Genomic DNA, 20,812 nt, shown 5'->3' with positions numbered 1-20,812 from the left:
GGGGGGAAAAGCGCAACTCAATCATAATACACATAAATCAGAGGTTTGCGATTCCACGGACAAGATGTATTCTTTTCCGACAGTCATCAAGGTTTTTGATTATTTGAGGCACGCCAGTCTCGACTGTTGTGACTGATGCGAATCGAACAGCAAGTTGTGGACCTGGTCATAGTGTTTCCCACCAAAGAGAAACACAATTTACCCTGCCAACATGGCCCAATCTTGGCTTGGGGCGTTAGACAAACAACGACGGTTGCTGCGGAAACTCGAACAAACCAAAATTTTAGTTTCCGGCCCGACGACTCATACCAGAACTGGCGAGATCCGGATTGAGATCATTCGGAATGTATTCCGCGAAGACTCCGGCTTTCTAGCTGATTTTTCGGTTTTCCACTAACAAAGGGGGAAGATAAATGAATGCAAAACTAAAAGACTAAAACATAAGAAGAGGTGGATAAGGTGTATGTTTTCATCCAGACTCAGGTTTGAACGTGATAAAACATACGAGAACAACATAGTTAAGTCTGATTTTAACCATTTCTGTTTTCAGTTCTGTGGCTGGAACTGAAGCTTAACTTGGCCTTGGCCCTTGACTTTGGTCTGGAATCCCATTGAACCTGAAATACTTGATTCCAAATCCATTCAAATTGCCTCTTTCAAGGAAACCGACATCCGTTCGTGGGTTTGGAGTTTTAGCACATCCAGGGCAACAAATGGGAGAGAAATATTATCTCTATCAAGAAACTGCCCAGAATACAATATAATCTTGATGAACGAGTTTCGTCGCAAGCTCGCTTTGAGAATGCAACATGATAGAAATTAGCTAGAAACAGAGCATTGTGTACCGGGGGTAGAGAAGCAATATAAGAAAAGGCAATCGATGCAATCTTGAATACTTTAGAAATTCAGTTCTGATATACCCCGAGAGCCACCACGCCGTAGTCAAACCATGCACGTACTTGTTAGATGATCAAATAATTGCATCAAGAAGCAACTTCAAGCGTGCTCCCCGGAAAGCTTCTATATACAAAGCAATTCACTGCATTTTCGATCTACAGTGTCGGTGAACGTCCAGATGACACAATGTCCGGTCTTTGCTTCACCACGAACGGACCTCTAAGTTCTTCAAGAGGTTGGGTCTGGCACATGCAAGATTTCTTCTCTTTTCTCTACTCTTGCAATTCCCAGGTTGCATGAAGATTGCTTACGAAGAAATCCACTCAATTAAATCCTAAACAAAGCCTTGCTAGCAAGGACATTTTTTTTTACTTCCTTATTTTGGAGCTATCAAGCTTTCTATGTGGAGAGAATTCCCCTGCGACTCCACGTACGGCCTAACGAAAGTACGGCGCCACCAGACCTCAAATGCCCTCTGAAGATTCGGGCAATTATCGCCAGCCTTCAAGAAGCTGCCCAACCAGGAAAGCAGAATGCTCTGCTGGTCCTCCAATGGTAGGGTCAATATGGTCCTACCGATCCCTTCTTCCACAACCTTACGATCAAAGGACCTACACCCGTGTTGCAACCAGCTGTAATCGTTGATCAACGGCTGCAACCAGGTCTTCAACAACATCTGGCGTGTCTCCTTGGATGGCAACAACTGTCCTCTTCCAATTCCTACAAAGAGCCGTGCTGTGATGCAACTCACATGGTAGCGTGACATTATAGGAAGTTTCCCGTGTAAGGTCGCAAGTTCTTGTTGGCCAGCCCACATGACGGCGAAGTCATCCGCTGCTTGTCTGTCGGCTAAAATCTCTAGCAGCCAAGTGAGGTTATCAGACTCCAAGGCTATCTGCTTCACCAACATTTCTTTGCCAGCGATAATGCTATCATTCGATTCCAGTTCAGTGGCTTGCTTGAAACAAGAGACTAATGCATATAAACAGCTCCTGCATGAGTTATAGATGGCTTCATTACAACTGGGAAGACTACTGTTGTTCTCCTTGAGGAGCTTCAGTACAATGGATTTCATCTCGCGTCGACCTCTTTCCTCATTACTCTTGAGAACCATATCCATTATTTGAGAGAGCGTGTCTTTGGATGGGGCAGAGGCATTAGATGAGACTCTCTTCAGGATGGGAGTGACACCAATTCCTTCACCCTGGAGGTGCAAGATGGATGACACTACTTTCTCTTCTTCATCGTCGTCGACCCAAGGAACAGCTTCCAAATATTGCACGCATGAGTGTATGCATTGGTTAAAGCCAAGTGCTTCTGCGACCTGTGAAAGGCAAATATGTGTCAAGTTGTTGACATCAGAGAAGCCTCGTTGGACATTCACTGAAAAGTTTGTCAATGATTTAAAAGAAAAGAAACGCAAGGCAAGCGATTTTGACATAACTAGAAAAGAAAAGTTACTATGATGACATTGCATCTTCAAGTAATTCAAGAGAATATATTCAACAATCAGACTTCTTCAAATATCAAGTACTCATAAGATCATGCAATCACAAAACATAAACCCAGACGCAACAGCCTTATCAGCTCATGGTGGGTTCAGTTAGGGAAAATTAACTTTCAACTGAAATAGGAGGATTCCTGCTCAAGTAGCGGCTTATCTAATTGAAGATCATGTATTAACAAATTATGTCACAGCCTCATCATATGCTATTTAAGGCTGACACACAAGGAAAAAAGAAAATTTAACAGCCTGATTATGAGAGTTCATTATATCCAGGATGGGCACTTGATGCACCATGTGTTTATCAGTTCCAATATTTCCCTCAAGAGAATCATCAACTCCTTAGACAAAACGAAATCTAGTCATTTAAATTGTTGGCCCTTTGCAACTTAATAAACCATTTACTCCATGTTTTCTCTCAAAGGTCCAGCAAGAACTATGATGTCTTCTAACCAACCAGCTTAAACCGAAAATCTTCTATTGAGGGTATTCAATTCTTATCAGGTAAAATTAAGTTAAAGACTCCATTTAATAAATAATCAATATTTCAAAATTTAAATAATGGAATTACAAGTCTGCTAAAATCACTCAAGTCAATCAAAAAACTCATTTGCATGGGCCACATCCTAGCTCAAATGTGCTGCAGGTAACCCTTGAATGGTTCTCAAAGCCGATCCTTGAGGTTGAGACTAGTACCAATTAATCATCACCAAAACTAATAGCTCTTATGTCTTGTATGTGGCAATGAGGAGCTCTAAAAATCGTAGCAAACAAGCTAGACACTAGCATCTTGAGCCACCACCTAGGAAGAGAGAGAGAGACCAGAAACACAGCTTATAAATTCACAATAATGGTGCATGAGTCTATTACCTATCAAACTAGATGTCACATCAATTTTAACCCACTAAACAATTAAGTGAGGGCTAGACCCCTATGTGTTAATCCTGTCATGCATGACTCATCCAATTAATTTTTTGCAACTTGATGTCCCGCTATGTGCTCGTAAGCCACAAGGTATTTGCTCAATGACACACATATCATCATAACCAGGCAATTAACCCCAAAGCATTTAAAACATGATTAAAAAAAAAATAAAAAATCTGGTTGGACCTCTTGAGATCAATCATCCAAAGCCTAAAGCCTACACAGCCCATTGTATGTTCATTCAGTTATAAAGCCATGCCGTGTTTCACTAAATATTCAGCTGCTGACATGATAATTCAAGTGCTCTTAGGTTACAAGAAATCTACAAACTCAAGTATATTGATGCAGTAAAACTACAATTACTTTCTGTGTCAAATACCTAACGATCCATTGACATCTGCTAGATTAGGGAAGTGTCATCTAAAGGGACAAGTCTTGGCTACATTACTGCAGTAATGCTATTGGAGTAGGTGTTCATTCATTACAATCTGTAACGAGATATCCATAAGCCCCTCTAGTGCAATTTCTAATAAAAAGTAGAAAGTAATAATCAGTATTATCAGATAATCACAATAAAGAGTCAACTGTCAAAAAGGACAACAGATAAACAATGAAGTCATATTTGAGGCATTTTCGCATTATTCAAACAAACGGCCAGAAGCTCTCCGCAGTTTGAATTTGTGAAGTTCATCTAAATACTCTAGATTAAATTACTGACTGAAATACATAAATTACATCATTAAATTACGTAACCAGCAGAAGAAGATCCTGCTCAACATCTGGAATTGCATAAGCAAATGGAGACCTAACTGCTTCAGATAGGTTATTTTTGGTTAACAGCTCTGAGAACCCAAGAGTCGATAAGGGATCTACAGAGCGCGCTTAAATACCCTACAAGCTTTATGAAGAGGTACTGTTGAGTCTTGCCCTAATTAAATTTTACAGGAGGTCCCCCATGGCCTCGCTACAATTTGATCGATTGCAGATGCGTGGATGAAGGTTTTGATCGTTGTTTTGTCTATTTTCTCACAGTCAAAAAAACCATGTTATCCACCAATCGCATTTTTTTCTAATGTCTACAAAAGTCTGTAACCCTTCTAGCCTATATACTGAGAAACTTCAGTCTAAGAGCCTGCCGGAAAGGTAAACAAGTTTGCACCCTAGAAAGACCCAAATCTTAAGAGACATGGTAAAAGCTTGCCAACTAGGGGACCACCTTATATCAATCAGATACTTCCAGACTGTGCTGTTGCAATATGATAAATTGCCTTTTGAAGAGAATCTCTAGATTTGAATTTGCCATAGCGTGGTCTAGTCGAATAGACAAAGACATAAGACAAATAAATCAGCATGCCTCACAGCCACCCCGGTACATGACTCTTTTTTTCAACTCTTCTGCTGTACCTTCCAGTGCAACCAACCGAAGCAAATGGCCCTTACATGAAGTGTCATCAAAATTCACCTAGTAATACCTGTTTATGCTTGGTTTTCAAATTTGGCACATTGTCCACTGTCCAAGGAAACATGCAATGTCTCTGAATAACAGCTATGAATTGCTGTATAACGCGAATGGCAAGCTCTTCTCTTTTTAAGAGTCGCATGGAACAGGGACTAGTGAATGGAAACCCTCTCTATAAGCTGAAACAGAACTGCAGCCCTGACCGTAGCTTCTTTTACAACAGATAAAAGAAAGAAACTTTCTCCAGAAAATTATCCAGAGAGAAACCATCAACCCTTGTTAACAAGTGTAGGCTTCATCAAAATACTATTACGCACTGTTGAACTATCGCTGTATAGAAAGGTAGAAAACAACTACATGACTCTTAGGATTATGAATTACCTTGAGTATGCGTAGAACTCGGGGAACAGTTTGCTTGATCATCCTCTGCTTCATATCTTTGCAATACATTAGTCCGACAGTTTCAACGTATATCTCAGCATCCTCACAATCATCAATTTCTAAACAGGGCAGAGCATCCTCTTCTTCCAGTAGCTTCTTGGCAAAGAAACTGCTATTCTCTACTAGAACATTCCGGTGGACGCTTAACTTCACACAAAATCCCTGCTTCCCTAACAAAATCACCTTCATATCACTAGTCCCGGGTTCACCAAACTCAATTGACACCTTCCTTGGCAAATGATCTGGTTTTGGTCTCGGAGGTCTCTCGGGAGCTGCAGGTGCAGCAACAGCAGGAGTGTCAGCCGCCGCACTTTGGTTCTCAGAAACCACTCCCGACCTCAATGGGGCGGTTGTCGGCCTTTTCTCAGTCACTGGGACTTGCTTTTTCTGGATGTTAGACTTGTGTGGAGGTGAGGATGGTCGTGGCTTGTTTACAGTGTTTTGAACTTTGATGCTCTTCTGAAACACTGCAGGAGAGGGACAACACCAAAAACCCTCTGGGGTAACAGCAATCGGAACGTTTTTTATCTTTGTCTGGCCTTGTTCCACTCTCGTAAGTCGAATTTCAGCCATATTTTCCAAAAGTTACACTTAGAGCATACGATGGTGATTCTATGGCTAAGCAGGCCAACAACCCGAACCGACAATCACGTATTTTTCCAAATTCCTAAAGAAAGAAGAGCAATTTTCTTCAGATATGGACACTGATAAGACCACTTCAGATACTATCAATTTCTTAGGCTCTCAGATAACACAAAAGACTCTTCCTCCTCCTCAGCAAATCTTTGTGCTACTGCTAATAATGCCTGAAAAAAGAAACGGAAAGGGCTGAGATCAAGATTGAGTCCCGGAAGCGCATTCTGCACCAGAGAAAATGCCACCACCTTTCATTTCGAGAGAACAAGCCCAAAAAATAACTATTCCTGCGATTATAAAATTCGAACTACAGATAAGAAATTCTGCTCAATGCAGCAGAAAATGACGAACGGTCTCAATCACGCATCAGCAGAAATTTCGTCAAGCGCGAATTTTTCACATGGACTTAGCCATAGATCAAGCCCCCAAAGAAACAGCTCAAGAAGATATCATGCCCAGCCCAGAATCAAGAAAACAAGAACAAAGTAAACGGGTCTCGTCCTAGTCCCGAAAAAATAGAATCTTGAAAATAACAAGCTCAAGACTACTGACCTGGAACTGAAATTGGGGTATTCTGAGAAATCCCAATGAACCCATCTCTTATCTTGATCAATTTCTTCCAAAAGCTCCCAAAGGGGTGCTCATGAAAATGATTGAACCACAGCTCCGGTGTCAGGCATCAAGGGAACCAAATGAACAGAGGATTGCAGAGAGGAAATGATGGGGGCAATGTGCCTTCCTTTAAATCTGTAAAGCTAAAGGAACCGATCGCAAAAACAACTCACAAAGCAAAAAAGCAAAGCGGGAGACTTAAAATAAAGCAGAGGCCGATGGCTCATGGGGGTTTGTTACTAGCTCCCTGCTTTTGCCAGTTCCTTGTCTCAAAACCAGTTGCTTTTCATGATTGCACTTGAGCCTGTGGGTCAGATAGACTATTTCCGTGATTTTCTTTTGCCTCGATATAATTTCTCTCCTCTTCCCCCTCGGCTATGAAACGACTAAAAAGACTAGAGCACGCCTAACCACTTTCTTCCATTTGTTTTCTTCCTCTCTTTCTTCTTTTCTTTTTCCAGGCTTCTGTCGGTTTTCGTGGGATGATGCTGGATTTTTCTTGGGGAAGAGAAACATGAAGCAGATCGCTGTCCATCGTGTGTTTCTCTCTGTCGGAAATGCCCTCGGAGAAGTGCCCAAAGAGGAGTGGGCGGTGGGAATCATGTCGTGGGCATTTCGAGAAAAAAGACTCGTGGGAATTAGCAAAACAATCCAAGATAGAGGTCTGGATAAAGTCTTGGTGTTTGAGGAAAGATGAAAAGGATGGATTGTGGCTCACTTGTGATTTGAAAGTTTAAAGCACGTTGTAACTGGTACTCATCGAGAATGAAGTTGCTTCTTTTTCACTAGTTGGAAGATCCCTGTGGCAACACTGTGATTGGTAATTCCATATGTGAATTATATAGTAAATACATCACCTTACCTCTTTCGAAGATCATCCATTATGAAATCTGAACATGAGGAAATGTCTAGCTACGGATCCTTTCGGTTTGTGACTAATCTTAACCCAAGCCACTTTAGTTAGTGCCAATCGTTGTGTATGCACATTCTTCTGCTGATTTTGTTTGGATGCATCAAACGGGCAGCAATTCTCACGACACAAGGTCATACCGTTGTATATTATGACGTAGAAAGCATTAGTAACCAATGCTAAGAGCCAATGTAAACCTTTTGCTTGACAAATGCTTAACGTAAGTTGCTTAAAACCATGTCATGAGTTGAGTTTGTGGCATATGATCAGGGGCACGCCCCTTGTCTCTTCCACATAAAATCTTAGATGAAGTCACGGTTGCACATCATTATTGCCTAGTTGAAAGGGTAGTCAGCTCCTGAATCGTTCGATCCTAATTAATAACCCAAAATCTACTTAGACATAACTGGTTCCTAATTTTTAGAATAACCGCGTTGCAATCAACTTGGAGTCGAACCGACTGATTCTAGGATAGACTTGTGAAGTTGGACGTGAGCTTCTTCCAATGATAAGATATGTTGAATTATTTTTGGGAAAATCGGGACGTTAGCTTTTCTTGGTAGAGTGGTTGAAGAACTTCATTTTTTTTCTTGGGCCACCTAGGAGCAAATATCCTCCTTTCCAAGTTCTATATATATTTCTCTAATTAGATCAAGATTAGTATTATGCTAGGGAACGAAACAACCTCGATCGGTTCCTAGTGCTTTTACCCTTGAATCTATTCGGTTCACTTGGGAAAAGACTTTCTTGAGTATAATTGGAAGGATATTGGCCCCAGTTAGTTGGTACTTTCTACCTCAAAAGAAAGTCCACTGAAAAATTCAGCCCGACGCCTTACAACTAATGCTTACCACTACTAATCGGTTCCTAATGCTTTTACCGTTGGCAATACTATATTATTACTTCATAACAAATGTAGATTATACATTGACAGTATAAAAGAAAATTTACGCAGGTGATCGTATCCACTCTTGATTTGAGGATGATTGCTACTCATACCTCAAATTAATAATGTTTAAGGCTGTGTCTATGTGAAACTTTTTTTACACCAATACCCAAATCAAAAGGCTGCTACAGTACCAATTAGCTAAATCCCACGAAACCATTTCATGAAAGTTTAATGAAATCTTCCTTTCATAAAGCAAGGCGATTTTGATTCTTGAATAATCCGAAAGCTGGATTTATTGGAGCACACGCAAGACAGTTCAGCAGACTATTGACTAAAAGCTCATAAATGGGTTGTCCAAGAAGGAACCCATGAAGAGATTAAAAGAAGACTCATGCTTTGGACCCCATCAATTAGACTCCAACCTTGTCTTATGGGGATAGGAGAAGGTTGGTCATCTAATACCCCATCGCTTCTTGGAATAATCATCTTTTCCCATTAGTCAAACCCTCGGATATTACAATACATGATTAGGACAACGTAGAATCTAATCCAAGTCGGAAAAATCAAACTTTTGTTGGGCCCATCAAATATAAAAATAAAAATCAAAGTGCCAAAGAGACCAAAAGAACCGCATCATTCAAATTCCCTTGAAAGAGACACCAAGCATCTTTCTTTCTCTACTAAAGAATAGAAAAGGCAAAAGTCGGGAAGCTTCACTATTTGGGAACGACCGGGATCCAAAGTTGGCGTGACAATTATGCAACATGATGTAGAACATCGTTGCAGATTGAGATTATGAAATTAGCATCAACGAAAGATTGTTCTCTTTTGATTTTTGTCCAATTTGCACCTAAATTGATGATCCCTTTTTATTTCAATGATAAGAATACCATACTTTTTTTTTAGTAACCGAGGACTCCACTAGGGGTCTCTCGTGCCCGGACTACATCGAAGAGCCGGGCTCCTATATCTTGGGGGAGACTGGCATGGAGTCTCATCACCATAATCCCCCACTTAAGACACTAGCATCTGGAGATTCAAACTTGCAACCTCAGCGATGATGAGCAAGTCCTGAACCTTCACAGCTGCCTATCGATGAGTTAAGAATATCGTACTTTAATGGTTACCTAGAGCAATGAATTGATCACCTTGCTTCATCTTCCTACCACACATCCTAGCATGACAAATTACCTTAAGTATTGTCGGTGTACAGTCTAAACATGGTTCATTGTCAATTTCTAGGTAATACGTTGTCATTATATACCCATTATAAGGAAAGGAAAACATAATAAATTCATTGTGGTTCACAAATTAATTATTCAACATGAAATTTAAGTTATTTGGATTCTTTTTTATAAAAATTATATCAATAGATGCTTTCGAAACACTTATGAAATATATTCAAAAGAAAAAAAAAGTTCACCTTCTAATATTCGTGACAGCACAGAACACGAAAAACATCGAAGTTCGTGAAGTTTTCTCACTCGGGCGCTTGTCAAGTTCACCGAAATAAACGTTAATTCAAATCTCTCTTTTCGTGATTTAAGATCACAACTTACTGTGGATCGCCCTGGACATGTGCCATCCAACTTTGGGATGCTTTGCATTGGTGCGTGGACCTCGTCGAGACCTGGTTGCTTCAGCAATAATTGAGTCGATGACAGAATGATTCATCAGTGGAAGAAAAAGGGAGGGAGAGGGGGGCACGTTTTCATCATCAACCAAAGAAAGGGCCCCACCACCACCGGCACCACCACCAACGCCATCGAATCGCTCCCCTGTCAAAAGCCCCTCATGTCGCGGTTCGCAAATTCGTGTGCCATTTCTACGCCACTCGATCCTTTTCCAAGTTCCAAGATGCCCCTCGCACGTGCTGATCAAAGCCAGGTTGGGGTTGCCGACTGTGGAAGCAATCTAGCAGCAATCATGTGACTGCCCTTGCACCTCCAGTCCTACTCCTAGGTTGGAAATGTCTTGCATAGACCCGATTTCATCCGGCTTCATCCATCCAAAATGATCGCAACTATCGGTCATTTTTTAATCCCATATATAGGACTCGCATGACTAATATCTATGACACTAAGACTACATTTGGCAGCAATCGAGATAAAATTTGAGATAAGATATGATTTATCATATTTTACATTTGATTTTAAATTTAGGGCGTGATAAAGTCGAATATAAAAAAATATAGATAAGATAAAATTCTCCTACATGGGAGATGGGATAAAGATAGATATAATTTCTAATATCCATAATAGAAAAGTTATTTTTCTCGAATAACAAATTTATTAAATTAACAAAATTGAAATTATATTTCAATATAAATAATATTTGAATTATAATTTAAGAAATTAAAAATAAAAAATAGAAATTTATTTTTAATTAATCTTATTTTAATTTATATATTCAAATTTAATTATATCTTATAATATAACATTCAATCTATATATTAAATATTTATATTTATTACATTTTTAGGTATGTTAGTACATTTTATTATTTGATAAAATTTAATTAAAGAATGATGAAAGGGGAAAAAAATAATAAAGAAAATAATAAAAAAGATGAAAAATAAAATAAAAATAAATTAAGGAATAGTGTTATGAGATATTTTCACCAACTCTATTTATGACAATTTAGGTTCTTTTATAATAACATGCAATTTATATCAAAAAAATGTACATGATATGATATGAATATATCCGACTTTAATACTGTGATTCACCAAACAGTGGACATGATATAAAAAAAATATCGGGATTTCATATCCTATCATATCCAGTCCTATCCCGATTAGAAATCCGGACGACCAAATGTAGCTTAAATATATATGAACTCGAATCCATATATATCTTTGCCTTCGTATATGTTGCTAATTCATTGCATGACTTTATTTTTGTCTCTATTGCTTGAGTCAATCTAAATATCAGCTTAAAGTCATTTTACATAAGGATAACAAATGGGATTGGATAGTATATAGGTAGGAATGTGGACTACGATCCCGACAAATATATACCTTCGGATGGAGGTTCTTGGGAAGTAATGATCTATATACACAACAGATATCCTGCAACAAAATTCCATGCATATAGTTTGCTAATTGACAAGTACATTTTGATGAAATCAAATTATATATAGAATTATTGTACAGTCCATCGGATTTGAAGCTAAACTTTGCCACCGGCAAAATAAATTTGACAATTCAAACTGTTTGATTAAGTTTTCAACGTGATGTATTTTATTGTGGTCAATGCTCATCGACATACATGAGATTTTCACTTTAATATAACCGTTCGATAAAATATATAATATTTAATCTTTACATAAGACGGGATTTTTTTTATACATTTTTTCTATAAAGAGAATTTTTTTGAAGAACTTCTCTTATATAACAGCAAAAGATCTTGTTTATCATTTTGTCCTAATAAATATTCATTTTGCATGGAGAACTCATGTATAAAATGTTTTTAGTCCATAATCTTACTTATGCGAATAATTAAAAAAAAATTTCTCTTTCCCATAAATGAGTTTATGTGAACACTATAACTTTGATGGATGTTTTTAGAGAACTTGTTTTTCTTGCAAATTCAATCTCGCAGAACCTTGGTTGAACAATTATTGCCAAATTTGTTAATTTTAATGCTTTTCTATTTATTCCATTATGTCGACTAAGTTGTTACGATATAAGATATTTTACAGTTTCTCGGCCAAGTTTGGTAAGCTCTTAGTCCGTTGGTCAATTATAGTAAAGACTTTGGCAATTGCCGTGTTCTTTAAGCTGTTTGACAAAAGGATTAAATTTTACATGGGATTGGGAAAGAAAGGAAAAAAAAAAACTCGTACATAAAAGCAAATGTCATTTTCATGAAACATTTATCTTTACGGAACATTTCAGTCTCCACTAGTGTGATAAATAAATTATTCAATCTTCTTTTCGACAAAAATAGCTTAAGTATGTGAATTCATTTAGAGAAATGGAAAATTGGGTATTACTGGAGTAAAGATAAGGTTCTTTTCAAAGGATGTGAATCAATCGGTCAGCTGCGATTAGGGGTGTAAAGAAGGCTCGAATCAATCCGAAATTTTTATGCTTCCATATCTGGAGGAGAAAACATTCGCTTTTCGCTCTCAGATCTGGCTCTTGCAAACCCTCCTCCAAATCATCTTCTTCTTCCCCAAGAGTAGCACAAGTAGCAATGAGAAGGCTAAGACCATCTGCATCGAAGACTCGACTCTGTTGTTGCAATCACGAGTGAGAGGAGTAAGCTGGAAATCGCCAACCCCAAAGCCTTCTGCCTTCTCTGCGGTTCCATCCCCGTCCTCACCGACAATGTCTTTCACGCCTTCAACTCTGCCCTCGCCCCCTTTCTTGCCAATTGCGCAACTCTGTTAATGTAATTTTGTGAAGTATTCATCTTCTCCTTCTAAATCTTGGGCTACTAATGAGCCTTCCGTCGTTTGCTTCTGCCGTTTGCTTCCGAATTCTATTGGAAAATATTACGTATTGGAAGAGATATACGTAATACTGTTTATTGTAAAAAAAAAAACAGAGATAATAAACTGAGAAAATAATAATAATATATAATCTTTACAATTAAAGATGTCTAATTACAAACCAAATATAGATTTGAAAGATGCTATAAACCCATAAAAGAATTAAACAGGAGGTGAGGTATGTCTAACCAAATCTCCTTAAGGTGATTAGTTCTTGTCAATGAAGTCAAGTAGCTTAACGAATTATGTCTTCTAAGATAAAACACCTCAAATTTGTTTGAATTAACTTTATAAAAACAAGACTCTATCAAACACTTCTCGAAATCGATATACTTAGAGAAAATTGAAGTGAAAATATGAGAGTTGTTGCCATTTTTCAATTAAGAATAATTCAAATCTGTTTATAAAGTTTGAAAAGTCATGCACTAAAGAAATAAATCAATTAAATAGATAAATGAATGGTTTGCTCTCTACCTTCTCACGGGGATGGAAAGAAGAGGTCAACATGGAAGCCAAACGAGGGGGCCAAGAATATGAATCCAAGAGATATTACATGAATTGGGGATCAAATTTCTTATACTCACCACCTTCATCAATTTGAAGGGCATTGATCTTTCAATTAAAATATTTTTTTACTTGGGATTTAAATTGTACAAAAGTAGAGGGAGCATCAATTTTTAAAGTAGAAAAAGCCATGGGTATCCACTATAAGCATCAATATAAATGATGTAATAACAAAAACCATTCATAAACGTAACAGAGATGGTTCCCATAGATTAGAATAAAATATTTCTAGAGAAGCATTACAAGTGGTCAATGATCTAGTAAAGGGAAGACGATACGATAACATGATTCACAGAAACTAGATGAGGAAGAAGTAGATATTGGCAAACCATTCTTTGAAATAACTAAAAAAAGTAATGCAAGCACACATGTTAAGTGGAAGTAGAAGCTTATTCATCAATGAAGCAGGATGAAGCTAGTGGTAATTTTTTTGACTACAGAGGGACCTTATTCGTGATACATGCATTAACAAAACAATAGAGTTCATTCTTATTCTAGCTTTTGAGTAGAGGTTCCCCAAGGATCGATCCTTTATACAACAAAAAGTATGATGAAATTTAAATACCACATCATTGACCTTGGTAAATTGAGAAATAGATAATTGATTCTTCTTGATAGATGGAACATGATAAATAGTCTGTAGATTAAAAGAACTAGTGGGAGAATGTAAGATGGAAGAACCGATATGTGACATTTGCAAACCTAACTCATTTGTAGTGCGGATTTGCTCGATGTTGGAATAGTTTAGGCAAATGTTAAATTTGCCATGTCAGCCATAAGAAGGTGAGTGGCACTAGAGTTTGGTTACCAATATGGGTTAAACAATTCACCAATTGAAGAGACATACATTGTAGATGGAGAGTCGGTACTGATTTTATAGCTAGGATTAAATCGTTAATAGTATTCGGGAGCTGAGTGACCTACACAACCAAAGACCTTATAGACGATTCAAGAATGATAGTAAGTTTCATCATAATAATTTGCGACCATGGCCTTAGCCGCATACTCATCCTCGGCCACGTCCTCGACCATTGGAGGGAGTATTCAGTGCATCAAATGACTTGAATGCAGCATTCACAATAGGATAAGACTTTATTGGAGATTAAGTGGTTCTATTTTGAAGAATAACTTTATGATTGTAAAGAAGGCCGAGGAAGTCATCAAGAGGTAGTTGATCAAGACGAGTTGTAACTGAGGTAATGAATGCATCATACTTTGAACCTAAGCCATTGAGGATGCTGAGAACTAATTGGGAATTAGACATGGGATGAGCAACCACAAAGATGATCCACAATGTTCTTGGCTTTTTTAGCAAAGACTTTCATAGAAAAAGAGCCCGTCTTTGGAGATCGAAGCTAATATTCCAATTGCATTATGCGAGCTTGAGGAGCCCTTCTTTAGAGAGCCCTTCTCAAGCAAAGTTTTGACATAATGAGAAGTCTCAAGATCGATAATGTGCAAGAAAATTGATTCAGTAAAAATGGAGAGGATGTAGCAAGAGATGAGCTGACCTTGATAATGCCATGAAGTAAGATTCGAGTTGTCAGCACAGTAATATCAATAGTGATAGTAGGTGTCGGACTAGGATACAAGCCATCTACAAACTAAAGATGTTCGTGAAGACGAAACTAAGGAAGAAGTTGTGCTCAACAAAGGAGGTAGTTGTTGCGATCTAGCTTAATTTGGAGAACATGAGATGTATTGTCAAGAGCAAAGGTTGGTTGGGGAGGGGGCCAACAATAATGGAGAGCTAGCATTGGCTGTAATGGCGTTAGAGGACGTGGAAGAAGACATTATAATGAAGAAGAGAAATAAGAATGAAAATAAAATAAAATGGAGAAGCTCTTATACTATTTGAGATTTTGCAGGATCATTGTCAATTGTATAAAAACTTAAGTTATTAAATAAATGCGTTGTTTATTATTTAAATACTCTAATAGCATGAACTCAAGAGATATAAGGAGATACACGAACTGAAAATATGTATTTTGTTTTGCTTACTTTCATTGATCTATTAACAATAATTACAACAATTTCATCAAGAACAACTATCTCCTCATTTACTCTCTCGTGATGGGTAATTTTGCATATGTTCGTTCTCTCCATTTTGCTTTCTCTTTTTATCTTTTTTGCTTGGATCTCACTCAGTTCTAATTTGCTTTGCTCACACGCTTGTGCTTTGAGTGAGGGTTTGGGATATGGACCAGAGGAGTTATGAGGAATTCCCGTCGAGATCTTGCGATAGGTGAGAATGCTGTTGTAGAGGATTTGCATTTGAGGCATAGTTTCTCTCAGCATCGTCGTCTTCTTTTGTGACGAATACTGTAGGTAACGGTGTTCACTTTCGTTAGCTTTTCATAGGATTCCCACTACCTTGTGGAGGAGGAAGACAGCCCCAAAAAAAAAAAAAAAAAAAAACAAAGAACCAAACAAGCACGCAAACGACAGAACCCAAACTGACATGGTTTTTCAGTTCTAGGTTTATGTGGGTCAAGTCAGAAAAAGCCATGTAGCCTTTATATTCGGTTCGATTTGGGTCGGATATCTTTAATTACTCAACTTGAACCAAACTATTGACACTTTTAGTCAGGATCTCCAAATTCATTCTAGAAATGGTGGAATCTAGACTACCGGCTTTGGATGGTAGACTAACTCATACCTAATTTGACAAACTTGAGAAGCTAATGTCGTAATTCAACTCTTTTTTTTTTTTTTTTGGTTAGTAGTGTTGTAATTCAAATGAATGGTACATTTGCTTTACTACAAAATTCATTATAAAGGAAAATATTTTATATGGAGATCATTTTCAAGGAAAAGTGATAGTTTACATTTATTTAGTAGATTAGCGAAAGTGTTTTCCTTCTTACTAGAAAGGGAAGTTATTTATTTCAATCTAAATTCGTTACTTTCAGTCCATGGAAAATGTTTTCTATAGATTGAGCAGTTTCGTGCAGGCTGAGGTGGGGATGCGTGAATGAGGGAGTAGAATTTTGCAACCTACATATAGCACATAGCACACACAATGGTTTGTAAAATAAATATAAGATACGATCAGACAAAAAAACTCTAAAAAATCGGAAAATAATTTCCCAAAACAGTTTTCCTTTAAATAAACTGATCATAAAACGCAATCTCAGTAGAGCTATTAGTCCTGGAATTATAATTTAATTCCACAAATGGGATTATGACAGTAGACTGCCTCAAGAAATTGTCATTTTCAGCAAGCAAATTCATCTGGAGTTTATTCAACATTCCTTTTGTAATCTTAAAAAAAAAAAAACGGTGGTGCATGTAATATAAAACTAAATATTTACTGGTCCTCGAAATTGATAGGAAATTTCTTTCAGCGTAAAAAGAACAAACCAAAGATCAAGATGTTTGAGTGGGTCGAGCATTGAAAAGCTAGAAGGAAAGAAGAAGCAGCCCAGGAAATAGACATGAATACCACCTTTTAGTTGCAAACAATCCAATAAAATTAACTTACAATTTAGATAGTTATGTCAAAATCAGGGGTAAATTGAATGTCACAAAAGAAGGAGGGGCAAGAGTGTGAACAAAGGCAAAGTAGCAAACATCACGGAAACACCTAAACTCATCCTGGCCAACCACTATGGACTATTCGAGCCCATTCATGACATTTCGGTCAAGATTTGGACTAATTCTGGCAAATTGTTCGGACTTTTCCTTTGGATATGGGCCTGGGCCTGGCCTGGGCCTGGGCCTCTCCCCCTTTCAAGATAACCCATCTTCGTTCTCATATTTGCTTACCTAAGGAAAACATTATAACTCTCATTAAGGTCCATGTTTGCTTAATCTGACCAAGGGACCAAAATGTAGAACTATATCTTTGGCAAGTACTCCCAAGTCCCAAACTATATTTTCCTCTTGGGTTCAATGCACCGGGCCATGACCGACGCATGCTCGCCACCACGATCAAATGCACTTGGACCCGGCACTAGCCATGACTCTCGGGCCATGTTGAGACCCAACCTAGTACGCGATGTGGGCCCTGACCAATGCGCTCGGACACGACCTCAGTGATGACTACTAGGTCTCGACAAGGCCATGACCAAGGCATGCGTGTGATGGCTTTTTCCTCTCAAACCAGGCTTTCTAGACCAGTCAAGCGTTTTTAGTTTAGTATGGTTATCCACTTCCTCCGCTAAGTCTTAAAATTTTTGTGTGCTTCATACGAAACAGATCGCATTTAAAGTTTTCTAAATTTTTTATTTTTTTGGCCGTATTGCATTCAATCATTGACAAAGTCCCCATTTGACCTAACGAAAATTTACAATATTTTCTTTATTTTGGGGAGAGAGAGAGAGAGAGAGAGAGATCTGTTTATAGTCCTCCAAATACTTTTAGGTGAGTCGTTTAATCTAACTCGTCTAAGTCCGGGACCCCATGTGATCTCAATCGACGAGGCAAAAACTTACCAACTTTCAATTGTGAAAACGATCTCTCCCAAAAAATAAATAATTAATTTAATTAACTTAAAGAAAAGGAACAATTAAATTATATCAGAAATATATGTATTAGGTACTCCTGTCCCCCCAGCAATCTAAAGCCCTAAGTCCCCAACCATGGCGAATCATCAGCATCAATTGCACTTTCTCGTCAATTCTGGTTTCTTTTATGCCCTTTTTCGCAAAAAATGAAAAGTGCTTTATGTCTGTCTGAACAGTTTAATTTTTATTATTTACTCTAGCTTTCTGGTAGTGGTTTATCTTACGAGCTTTACCCACCTACGCATGTCAACCAAAAGTGGGAGTTGGAGATAATAGCTTTGCTTTCTGTCTCTTTTAAAAAAGTTTAGTAGAGAATATTTGCATTTTTTTGAATATGTTTGCATATCCTCTCAAATTCTGTTTGGAACCTTTATCTTTTCCAATTTCTGCTTTTGGGTCCTTTAATTAGTAGAGAGGACTAAAAGAGGATTTGCTCGAAAAGAGTCGAAAGTTAAAAGTCGGTAGAGAATATTTGCTCTGGCTCCCGTTGTTCTAGCACTTCGTTGAAAGAACCGTGCACTAATTAATTAATAAAAGTGGAGAAAGAGAAAACATGCATGAAACTTTTCGCTTGCACTTGTAAAGGCAAAGTGGGTCAACAATCAATGCTGCTCATTGCTCTTAAAATATTCGATTGAAACTTTAATGTGCAAATTTACCCTAGATTGTTTTATAAAACTATGATGAAATTATCTAATAGGTTAATTGTACGATATCAATTTAGTTCTAAAATTTTTAATTTGTACAAAATTTTAACATAATATTTACAATCAATTTTAGTTGAAAATCACTAATATGATGATATGCCACATAGGATAGTTTATAATGACTTGACCACCTTTCGTTAACAATTATTGATGAAAATTGATTGAAATTATGTTGGAATTTGAGAAGGTTCATAACCAATTTGATAAAATAAAAAGTTCAGAACTAGATTAACATTCGTATAATAAATTTATGATTGAATAAGTAATTTTTTTTTTTTTTTTTGGTGAAGGTTAAGAATATATTGAGCTTTAACCAATAATTACAAAAGATTCGAGCGCTACAAAAACTTACACTCACCAAGACAACAAATCGGAAGTAAGTGGAAGGAAACCGAATGCAAAAAAGACCGCAAGAGTAGGCCTAAGGAAGCAAAACAGCCAAATAAGGCAAAAAAAAGCAGCGGGAGGCCGCGAAGGCTAGATGAACCACAATCTACACACACATCCGGTAGCGACAAAAGTAAAGAACCGTCAAGGATTGAATAAGTGATTTTTTTTTTTTTTGTAAAGGTTGGATTGAATAAGTGATTTTATATGCTACAACTAGACAAATGCGCGGATTGGATCCAATTATTTCCTAGCTATGACTCTTGCCGATAGAATTGATAAAACCTCTCTCCCAAAAGTCAAAAAAGGGCGTCTCCAAAAAGAGGATTAACAAATGATAGGGAATTCCATCATTGCTCGGGTGATATTCCCTCGAAAGAAAAAGGTGGTTGAGCCGTATATATTGCTTTAAAGGCGTACCATCTCTCTTTTCTGGCTCTAATCCCTCGAAAGAAAAAGACGACACCAAAATGTCAATGCCACCATGGCCCATCGCTCTTGACGGTCGTTGCACCCAAAAATCGATTGGGAGCTGGTCATTTCGTTCCCTCCTTTATACCGACGGGAATTCAATCATTTTCCGACCCATACATGTGCTTATGTAACGAACTTTTGTCGTCCCTATATCTCGGTGTTAGAATAGCAAGATTGTTAGGAAATGATGCATTCTCCCTTTATATATCTCAAATAAGAAGTAGCAATGGCCGACGGACCGTGCCATCGCCTTTGCTCTCGAGGCTGGTACCTGGGCACTGGCCGAGGGTGGGGACCAAAAATTCTTTCAAGTGCAATAATTAGGTCAAAGAAACATAAGAAACGGAGCTCAAAGGCCAATGGGTCAGTGACCGTGGAATGCTGGCCGACTACTTAACCGAGTTATAAGGAAAATAGAAAATTTCTTATAAATTAGAGATCTTTCACTCTCATTTTTGCCTTCATCCTCTCTGACAAACCCTCTAAAATTTTGAACTTTCTAACAATTTCCCACATTGTGTATACCTCTATCCAACTCGCTTCCCAAACTAGGAGTCAATACCTTCCGGTTAACAAGGGCACTTCAACTTCTTCATCGGCACAAGAACTTAGGAAACTCACAATGCGCTCGCTCCACTCGAGCAACAGCAATACTTCCATAACGAGAATGACAGAGACAGATTTTATGGATAATTATTCATAAATTTAGGGCAACACTATGCTGCCCTCCTCCCTAAGGCGACACCAACACCCTTCCCCTCGGGGAAACCCTTTACCGATGTTGGAAAACAACAAAACCCAAATACCGCACAGGCTTTGTGATTATATAAGTGTCCAATAGTTGGGAAACTTAAAAGGCGGTTCCTCCTTAATACTTAGAAGAAGGCGGTGTGCATGATACGTGAAGTACATATTTATCAATTTTCAAAGATAGGACACGCCACTTAAGGAGGCATCAAGAGAAATATAGCATTGAAATGTTCGACCAAGGCTCGTAGAAGCTTAGGGGGTGCATGACAAACTACAATTTTTATTCCATAAATAAATTTTCTATTCGGACTTGTTTTACCGGAATAAAATCCGTTTGATAAAATTATTTTATTTTTATTTCTGAAATAGATTTTGTTCCAAAAATAGGTTTGGAATAAAAAAGCAAAATTAAAAATTTTCTACTTTTCTATTTTTGGAATAGAAATGAAAATAAAAATTCTTCTTATCGTCCGTCCTTACTACGAAACTTGATTGTCCATCCGTCACCACCGACCACTTTGTCCGCGGCCGGCCAACGCCACTTGCCATCTGCCGATCCCGCGTTGTTTGCCAATCGCCGGTAGCCTTGCTATCTCCACCGGCCGTCGCCGCCACCACCATCGGTTCTTTGTTGTTCTTTGTCGTCCGAAATG

At 38.0% G+C, this 20,812-nt stretch overlaps 1 protein-coding gene across 3 annotated transcripts; it reads right to left on the bottom strand.

Annotated features, from left to right (window-relative positions):
- Positions 1-706: 706 nt before the first annotated feature.
- On the bottom strand, positions 707-7,234 carry LOC104419788 (BTB/POZ domain-containing protein At3g50780). 3 transcript variants are annotated; one of them, XM_010031562.3, is made up of 4 exons: positions 6,414-7,234; positions 6,110-6,148; positions 5,166-6,031; positions 707-2,221 (listed from the first exon to the last, which is right to left on the bottom strand). In XM_010031562.3, the coding sequence occupies exons 3-4, from the start codon at positions 5,796-5,798 to the stop codon at positions 1,274-1,276; spliced, it is 1,581 nt and encodes a 526-aa protein (XP_010029864.1). In that variant the 5' UTR covers positions 5,799-6,031; positions 6,110-6,148; positions 6,414-7,234; the 3' UTR covers positions 707-1,273. The 3 variants fall into 3 exon arrangements, with proteins under 3 accessions (XP_010029864.1, XP_010029863.1, XP_039167267.1); XM_010031561.3 differs by lacking the exon at positions 6,110-6,148; XM_039311333.1 differs by lacking the exons at positions 6,110-6,148; positions 6,414-7,234 and having other exon boundaries at positions 5,166-6,103.
- Between the last annotated feature and the right edge of the window lie 13,578 nt (positions 7,235-20,812).

Source organism: Eucalyptus grandis, chromosome 4 (genome assembly GCF_016545825.1).
Source record: "Eucalyptus grandis isolate ANBG69807.140 chromosome 4, ASM1654582v1, whole genome shotgun sequence".
NCBI classification, from domain to species: domain Eukaryota; kingdom Viridiplantae; phylum Streptophyta; class Magnoliopsida; order Myrtales; family Myrtaceae; genus Eucalyptus; species Eucalyptus grandis.
The sequence above is the reverse complement of the archived record's forward strand: the minus strand, read 5'-3'. Positions and strand labels throughout refer to the sequence as shown.

Coding starts and splice junctions, on each gene's coding strand:
- LOC104419788 (XM_010031562.3), bottom strand. CDS start 5,798: ATGGCTGAAATTCGACTTACGAGAGTGGAACAAGGCCAGACAAAGATA. Junction 2,222..5,165: donor GAGTTCTACGCATACTCAAG/GTAATTCATAAT, acceptor TGCCTTTCACAG/GTCGCAGAAGCACTTGGCTT.